Raw genomic sequence first — 9,487 nt, forward strand, 5'->3', positions numbered from 1 at the left:
TACACATGTTTTATCATACATGTGAAACGATTTCTTTATTATGTCAAGAACGTTAGAATACGATTTTACAATGGACTCTTCGCGTGATTAGAATTTGGACACAAATTTTTTACTCTTGGCCTTTCTCTCCTAATCGTTTTGTGTTACCGTAAAAACTTTCCTTTCCGTTACACATGCGCAACCAAAATGGATAAAATTCACAATATAAGTTAGAACAAGTTGCACAAAAATCAGCATGTCAATCTTCGAATAGGAAAAAGCACTTTTAAAGACAAACGATCAAATCTCTCCATATTGCAAATCTTGAAGTATTGTCGTTTTTTATCAATTCGACTAAAAACAGAATGTACATACAACACGATTATTACAAGGGATTATTGCGTCATTTGGTTTTTTTTTTTTAACCAAGATAGCAATAAGTCGAGAACATCTGAATCTGTCTGTCGAGAATGATAATTGCGACGTTTTAGCAGTATTGTAAATCCATGGGCGGGATATGATATTGTGATGTGGGATTTAATATTATTCCATTATACGTTGTCATAAGACGGGCTTAAATCCGACAATTGCATATAAGAACGATATATCGTGACAATGACGGCATTTCAATGTCAGCTCATGATCCGATTAAAGAAGAAGAATCAGTGCGGGTGCAACTACGCATACTTCGGATTAAGCGGAGCCTTCATTCAAGAATGATAAACGTCGGAACGATGCAGCAATGTCAGTATTGCGAATGTTAGTCTCACTTCGGTGATCCTTATCTACTGCAGTAAAAATAAAACGTTCGTCCGGATGAATCGTGTCTTGCGTGCTCATAACTTGTACTTACACAAGACTAAACAGGAAAATAGATCCGTTCGCGGAAAAGAACACATTCTTTATGTTATATTACATTCTTATTGTCGCATATTTTGTTACAGATATATATTTTTGCGAATTTAAAAAATTGTATTATTTCATGACTAAGTTGATTGTATGTTGATTATATACGGTTAGTTGCAGTCATAGATAAAAGATAGAAATAAGAGACAAAATAGAGATACAAATAAAAGTAAATGCTCGTATAAAGAGTATAAGGCTTTATTATGCATGAATCGCACTTAATGCAAGGATGCACTATTGGAATGATAATTCTTGTAACATTGCAACCGTTCCATGATATTCCAGTAAGAAATTCTTGATCGTTATTTTATGAAAAAACCGTGAGAAACTAACAGAACCGTATAGGTAGAATTAAAATTCATATAACACACAGACCTATCCGGTTTCGATTCAATGGTTTCATCGCCACCAACTTCTATGAGCTTTACATGTAGGCATATCTATATCCAACTATGACTTCAGACGAAGATTAATCGACGTTACTGCACATTTAATCATTGGGAATGCGTTTACTACAATCGCACAAATCCATACAATAAAACGATCGTATCAGACGTCTCTTGAAAATGCCTTTTTGTGAGATTTGTTAGACTTCATTTTATCTTCATTTAAATGTATTGAATTGTAAGATATACGTAACAAAAAAAAAAGACACATCCATTTTGTGTTAAAAAGCTAATTGTACTAATAAAATAAATAATGAAACTTTTAGATAAATATGATTAGTTGCGATAAATAACTGAAAGTTATTTATCGCAACTAATTTATAATGTTACAACGTTGATCATATTTTACGTATATGACTACATACTTAAAATGTTACATGCTTATTTATAATTTGCTAGCTAATAACATTTTATCTGAAATTATTTATTCCATCTAAGTATTATTATGAAAAATGTATATGTGGATAGTTTGACTCTAATATTAGATGCAATCTATCACATCTAACATTTTAGAGAAGATATCGATATACGTGACAAGCATTTACTTTCCACGTGTTCGAGGTACACTAAGATACGTTCCTACGTGGTGCGACTGGGCATGAAAATCGGTCGTAAAATGTAAAAGCCGTCCCGCTGTCCTTACAAGATACACGTCGGCGCATTTCGAATTACAACGATATAAAAAAACAGTAGCTGTACATGGGAATATAAGCTAACATCCTAATAAATTTTACCAACTCATTGAGATTCAATCGACTTGCACGCCCACCAAAATCGAAATTTCGATAAACATCTTTTTAAAACAAATAATTTATAATCATGTGGTATTTCTCTTCTTTTAACTAATTATCCACATTTTTTAAAGCAGATAAAATATTTTTATCTTTATAAATATCGAGTATTTTCGACATTTATTTGAATTGTATTGATTTGAATTATGCGTATATTTTCTTTTCTTACATTATAGCTGAAATATTATTTCTGCTTCAGGAGTCAATCCAAGGCTTCTTATCTAGCTTATAGACGAGAGCGCGGAGCTCCCGATAGCGAAGGTAGCTACAAAAGGACGATGTCGCCAACCTCTCGAATGGACGATTGGCCGCCACCTAGAGATCATGATGATCCAGTACTTTTACGCGTTACATCGCATCATACATTACAACAGCATCATCAACATCACAATAGTCATCATCAACATTCTGATCTTTCCAAATCACACAGCGTGGATGCTCTTCATCATCGATTGGAAGAGAGGTGTCTACAACAACAGCAACATTCGACAGAAGTGGTCAATAAGCTCTCGCACGAACTCAGCAAGAAACTCCAGGCTAGCGACGCGAGATCTCGCACTAACGAAAACAATAACAACGACAATCTTGAAGACCGACATCAGCATCATCATCATTACCAAGAAAAGAGACATCCAGAAAAGAGACACGACTACGAGCAACGCAGAGAAAGATTATCGCCGCAGAGCGTGGAGGTCCTTAATGACAGGAACAGGCAGCTGGAGCGAGAACGTCGGAAATTGGCAGCGAGCTGCGAGCCACTACCTCAAAATAGAGAGGTAAGATTATCTCCGGATATTTACCTTCACGTAATCGCGATATTTACTTGTTTTTCGTGTCTCAACGATTCATCTATTTTTGCATCTGTAAATATAGCAGTGTCAAGGACGTGCAAATTTTCACGCTTCTCTATCATTCAGTTTCTTGCAGAGCTCGTATGATATGCTTAATATTGTGCTGTTTTTTATATTTATTTTATCATTATCATTATTGTAACAATCTAATACTTCAATTTTTAAAATTTTTTAATTTATACGTTTAAAATGTTTTACATGAATTTCCTTATTTTTTTAATAACTTTCCTATATCTTATTGTGCTGTGTTATTGCTTTTCTGAGTTTATCATATACTAATTTACGAGATTCGGACAATTTCTTTTTCAGAAACAGCTACGAGAAATCAGTGGCCCGTTCCCAATCGCCGGCGACGACTTTTTCCGCGAGAGAAGCGCCACGATCGAAATGACTTCGAAAAATATTGAATTATTGAACCGTCGTAATGAGAAGAGGACGAATAGCGTGACAACATCCAACGCAATGTCCACTTACTCTATGAGCACCACGACATCATCAGTCGCTACGATGATGACGACCTATGATAATGGCTGGTCCAGAGAACACGAAACGCAGAGTTCCATAGAAGCTACCATCTTTTCCGACAGACCACCACCACCGACGAGCTCACCACCGAGATCACCGAATAACGACGAGATTGTAAGCCCACGAGGTGCTGTTCCAAGACGAACGGGAAGTTGCTCGAGCTCCTCTTCCTCAGGAAGATCAATCGATGCCCGCGTATCGCCTCGAGTTTTATTATCCAGATCGCCTCCCAAAAGCTCTCTGGACTCTCTCACGCGACACGAAGCCCGGATAGAGTGCACCACCAATAACAGAAAGGTCTCCAGTCCGACTCAAACGGATAATACAGGTTCCTGGAACAGATCTAACTCACCGAGCCGGCTAAGTCAAACGAGTGAGACAGAATCGCGGCTTGAAAGATCCTCCTCGAGATTTAAACCCGGCGGCAGATCGTCTACGTCTTCGATTTCAAGCGTTTCTAAAGCTTCCTCGTTCTCCTCGCCGAGAAACTCGCCAATCGAAGGGGACAAGTCATCGCCGACGTCGTCGCTCTGCGTGTCACCCCAGCCGGGCATAGAGGGACTGACGTTAGTACAACGTACAGAGGTCGTGCTCCGAGTGAACGCGGCCACCAGTGATGTCGCCTCGCAGACTGACATCTTGGAAGATACGGAACAAGACTATACCAGCATGATCCAACGACCGCTTCCGGAATCTAGGAAGAAACTACCGGAGGAGATTGAGTGCGAAGAACTCAGCAAGGATTTAGCCAGTCAACTCAGTCCCAACGATAAGCTTGTGCCTATACTCGGTGAGTATCTCTGTGATCTTGATCATTCTCGATTGCATGAATAATGATTTAAAGAGTCATTCGTCTGACGATTTTACTGTTTGCACTCTACGTCGTCATTAATAAATGCCAATGCAATTGATTTAATCAGATATGTTGCCCAATTTTTAAATGACGTTCACTTTAACGCAGATCTTGCGCTGACATATATACGATCAATCTAGTAGTCTCGTACGTTTACTTCAAGTGAAGGTACTTTAACCACGTTTGTGTGTGCGGACAATGTCTACACGCACGCGCGCGCAATTATCATCCGGGACACAATAGAATCGAGCATTTGAGGGCAGTGACCTTTAATTTTAATAAGCGCTAATTTAATCAATGACACAACTGCGTTATTCAATTATACATCGTGGCTGCCGCGATATTCGATGCAATCCCCTGTCGCATTATGGCTTCCATAGAATGCCAAAACGCCGAGAGCACCTGATGATGTCTCTTTTTTTGTTCCTTATCAGTTCCAGCGCCGGAGCACAAGAAACCCACCGACTACGTTTCCGGCCTGTTCAGGGTAGAGACGACCTTGCAGCCACGATCGAAGCGACGGCTCTCCCTAGAAGAGTCAATGCCCTTCTGCAACGAGAACTCGGATATGGATAAAAAGTAAGTTCTTTTTTTTAATTTTAATTTTCTTAATTAAAGCGTATTTAAAGCAAGCTCGCGCCCGCTCCGATATCACGCGCGTTGTCTTCATCCGGTTGCATCGAGGGTCAGTAAGACTGTTGTTACAGTCAAGACAGATAAGACAGTATAAATATATACCAAATGCGATAATTGATAGTTTTCACGTGCTTGCGAGCATTGGATTACGTGCTATTAATCAAATCGCATGCCTTGAAATTCAAGGCTTTCATTACAAGTGCAAATCCGTAATACTCGGTACTCTACTTAATTGGTTCATGTACATCTAGGAGACATCTTATAATTTTGATAAACAAGCAAGAAGATCTTTTTTTTTGTGCTCTCTCAGTGTCATTTAAAATTCTTCGCTTGCACATTCGCGCTGTATGTGTGGCCGCTACTACAAGTATAAAATAAATCTGCAAGAATTTTTTGGATCAGTTGTAGATAAACATGTGTTTTTTTAGTAACGTTAAACGTCGTAATTTGACAAATGCAGTCGCAATCAGGAATGTATTATACGAATAAATTAATTATATAATATAGGAGTCGGTCCTTTTCTTTATTTTATGAGGTTTCCTTCTTTACTTGTATATATGCGGTTTTTTCGCTTTAATTTATATTTACTTGATGTACGAAAATCGTATTGTGAGAAATATTGACATATCTTCATATTTATTATATATTTATTATTTGTAAATTTTGTTATGCTTTTTTACTACTATCTATTGTTATTTATTTATTATAATTTTGCGATTTCTTTTCTTTTCCTTGTCGACTCGGTCTGTCTTGTACACTTATGGACAATACTTCTTCCGTATTCAAAGAGAAAGTGCCAAAGCACCAAGCTATTACGTAATCCACCATAAATGATATTGTCAAGCCCAACTGCTCGATGCTTGTTCTTGACGCATCATATTATTTGCCAGTCTCTAACGTATGGCTGAAAGTGACGTATCGTACTAGTAGATTGCGCGGTGTGCTCGCAACACAAGTCAAACGGGAAATGGAAATGGGGCCTCCAGAAAAGTAGATACGACTTCCCATGTTTATTCCGTCCGATTAAAGCGACCGGGCGGTCAACGGCATTGGAAATTCCGTGTGCTACATAAAAGCTTGCGATTGTAAATTACAATTTCACATGCAAAGTGTGTCTAATATGACATAGTAAAATTTCTGCCGGCTTAATAATAATCGATTTAAAATCAAAACAAAAAAAAAGAAACGTACTACGTTAAATCAATTTTAGTCGTACACGCGGACTTTCTATCACATTTTACATCGAAACAGAAAAAAATCGGCATCTTCAAAAATAATTTGAGATCGCAAAAAATCGCAACAATTTTGTGTAAATATTTGCGGTGTAAATGATGATTGAAGGAATAATTACATTGATGTTCGCTTGCGTTTCTTAATTACAGTATCTCGTTTTAAACATATTTCAAACATAACTCGCGGAGATAAACACGCAACGTAATTTTTTTTTAAATAGCATGCAATCTGATATACGTATCCCGCTTTCTTTTCTTTATCACTTTCTCCTCTCTTATAGACTTGCTTAGACGGACAATATCGCACATGCTGTTATTTAACTGATAACAATCAACCGGCCGGATTTATGCGGAACAAATATCCCATTGAATCGTGTGCTTCTCATCCGTGAACTTGAAAATCCATTGCTGTTTTATTCATTACAAACTTTGTGTGTATGTGTGTATGTGTACATGAGATTATATATATATATACATATATATGCAAATGTAAATTGAATTCTACGGCGCAAAATATTCCTTCATATCCGCTCATAAATTATTCTGTCTCTCCTGCCTCGCCATGAAAATGTCGAAATTAATTCAATCGTGACTCACATTTATTGACGCAATTCCTTACCTTCGCGCAAGGATTGACAATTATAGAAACATTTTTGCAAATGTTGCAAGAGAGAAAGAAGGAGGAACTGTTTGGTCGGCATTAATCGACTAGAGGTGTAATCATGGCAATAAATTCTTTTCAGACATGAAACGATACCTTCGACTCCCGTCACGCCACTGTCGGCCGATCTTACCAGCCCTCTCTCCCCTACTTCGGCTTATTTCACGACATCCGAAGGAAAAGCAAGGTTCCTGACGAGATACTCCCAAGACGTCACGGCGGAGGGATTAACACGTCAAGAGGATGCACCGGCGGTTGAACCGACGAACAGCCTTGACCTTAGGCAGAAAAAGGTACAAACCAAAGTATAATTAAACGCTTGCAGAATGTGCTATAATTAACTACACGGTTGCCTGTGACTAAGTTCGATTGATATGCAGTCGCGAGATACCGAGATACATGGTCGGATAATAATGATTATTCGCGGATAGTAGGATGATAAGTATCGTTTCATCAAACCTCCGCGAGTATAAAATCTTATGTAAAACATAATTATCGCGCTTTGGAATGTCGTCTCTTATCATATATCTTTAAAGCTGCACTGTTACCTAGTCGTCCGTAAATAATTACCTTGCCGATTAAATATCCTCGCGCTTCGTTACTCGAATCCTGGCATAGATACGGTTCACTTAGTATCATATCACCATATGCAGACACATTCTGAAATTATTATCTAATAATCTTTTAGGAGGAGCTGATGATGCGGCTTGACAGGAAACTGGTGGTCCTCAAGGCCGAGCAAGAGGCCGTAAGGGAGGAAGGTGAGGTGAACGAAGCACTAGGTGCGCGAGTAACCGTTCGCGTTTCCGCCGTAGCTCGTCCGCCGGAAGCGTCCAAGTATCGGAATCACGTAGAGGAAGTCGGCAAGATTACGAGTCTTCTTCTCGGCCTTAGCGGCAGATTGGCTCGCGCTGAGAACGCTCTTTATGGAATGCCGGCCGACCACGCAGAAAGAGTAAGTATGAAATTTCTTGTTTCTTTGCATGCTTGGTATAAACGCTTTTCCGCCGTACCAATTAAAGTTGATCGTATACATGAGATAGAATACATTGCAATTTGATATTAGTATTTGGTAATCAGAAAATTATAGGATATACAGAATTATGCGTATAAAAGATTTAATAAAATCTAATTTTAATTATAAATAATGATTTCTTTCTAACACGGATGTTAATAATGATACTACTTTATAAATATTAGAGATATTTATATTTTAATTTTATATTATAACTTTCTTTAAGCATGAGTTTTTCCCGTGTAATCTAAAAGATATATAAATTTATTTATATCAATTTTGTCTGTATTATTCTGTGTAGAAAATTTTGGAAAGCAAACGGGACAAGCTAATGGATCAATTGGAAGAAGCGAAGATTCTGAAGAATAATATTGATAAACGTAGCGTAAATGTATCGGCGATCCTAGCAAAGTACCTGAATGAAGAAGAGTTTGCTGACTACCAACACTTCATCAATATGAAAGCAAAGTTGATAGTGGACGGTCGCGAAATATTGGACAAGGTGAAACTTGGCGAGGAACAATTAACCGCGTTGAAAGAGGCAATTGACTAGTCGTAACGATGGACTTACATGCTAAGTTATTATGAGATCGATTCATAAATAACCGTACATTACCAAGGGTGAACAATGGAAAAATCTCGCAAAATTAGTCAACCTGACTCGAAAACGTAGATTAATATGGATGAAAAATTACGGGAACACACACAAAAGAGAAACATCATCTAAATCTGGTTCAGTATTAAAAATCTTAAATTTCTACATATATAATTATAAATGAAAAATAATGTATTTTGACAAAGAGTTATGAAACACATATATAAATACTTTTATATATATATGTATGTCTAATGTCCTAGATGGATCTATTTCTGTGTCTAAAATTGTGTTGTATACAAGTTGTCTATTATTATGTCTAAAATTATGTTATATAAAATTTATTTGTATTAATTAAATAATTTTGAAAATTTATTTAAAAATATGTTCCTGTATTGTGAAATCAGAAGATAGCGATAGATAAAAACATCTTTAAGATGATATTATAAAAATGTCGAGTAATTTAATGCATGGTCAAAATAATATTAAAACAAATGTGTAAAATCTACTTTGCGTATAAAATAAAACCAGAGAAGTCATATAAATCTGATGTCCTCAAGATCTAAGTGTGATCCTCTGAAAGATCACCTTAAGTGCCTAGTCTTTGTTAAGCTTGCATCGATTTTGTCGTATTCCCTCAGTAATCCACAAAGAAAACTGTATTGTTTATATATTTGTGGCATACTGAAGAAAATCATTACGAAACGCTACGGTAGTTGCATAAGTTGAATGAAAAAACCAGGATAAAGAGAGTTATTTTCAGTTTTCTTAAAAAAAAAAAAAAACTGAAACTATACGTTAAAATGATGTTGTAATAATTACAAAAATAGATTTGTAAATGTAAATACCAGAAATACACACACGATATATGTGTGTGATGTAGACTTGAAAAGAGAAAACCAGAACGTGTGTAAACGGTAAATAAAATTGATCGAGAACAATGCCGTAAATAACATATAATACGGCTCTTTTATAAGCATACATATATATATATATA

General features: G+C 36.8%; 1 protein-coding gene across 1 annotated transcript in view; it reads left to right on the top strand.

The window, feature by feature from the left end:
* The window catches only part of LOC115232767 (protein Shroom-like), a 52,614-nt gene extending 43,339 nt beyond the window's left edge, over positions 1–9,275 (top strand). The window contains exons 9-12 of the mRNA XM_029802842.1: positions 4,786–4,930; positions 6,963–7,173; positions 7,569–7,835; positions 8,197–9,275. Coding sequence (XP_029658702.1) covers positions 4,786–4,930; positions 6,963–7,173; positions 7,569–7,835; positions 8,197–8,448 — 875 coding nt within the window. The 3' untranslated portion in view covers positions 8,449–9,275. The remainder of the gene's footprint in view (positions 1–4,785; positions 4,931–6,962; positions 7,174–7,568; positions 7,836–8,196) is intronic.
* The last annotated feature ends 212 nt before the right edge of the window (positions 9,276–9,487 follow it).

The sequence above is a fragment of the Formica exsecta genome, unplaced genomic scaffold, assembly GCF_003651465.1.
Source record: "Formica exsecta isolate Colony F162 unplaced genomic scaffold, ASM365146v1 scaffold15, whole genome shotgun sequence".
Taxonomy (NCBI): domain Eukaryota; kingdom Metazoa; phylum Arthropoda; class Insecta; order Hymenoptera; family Formicidae; genus Formica; species Formica exsecta.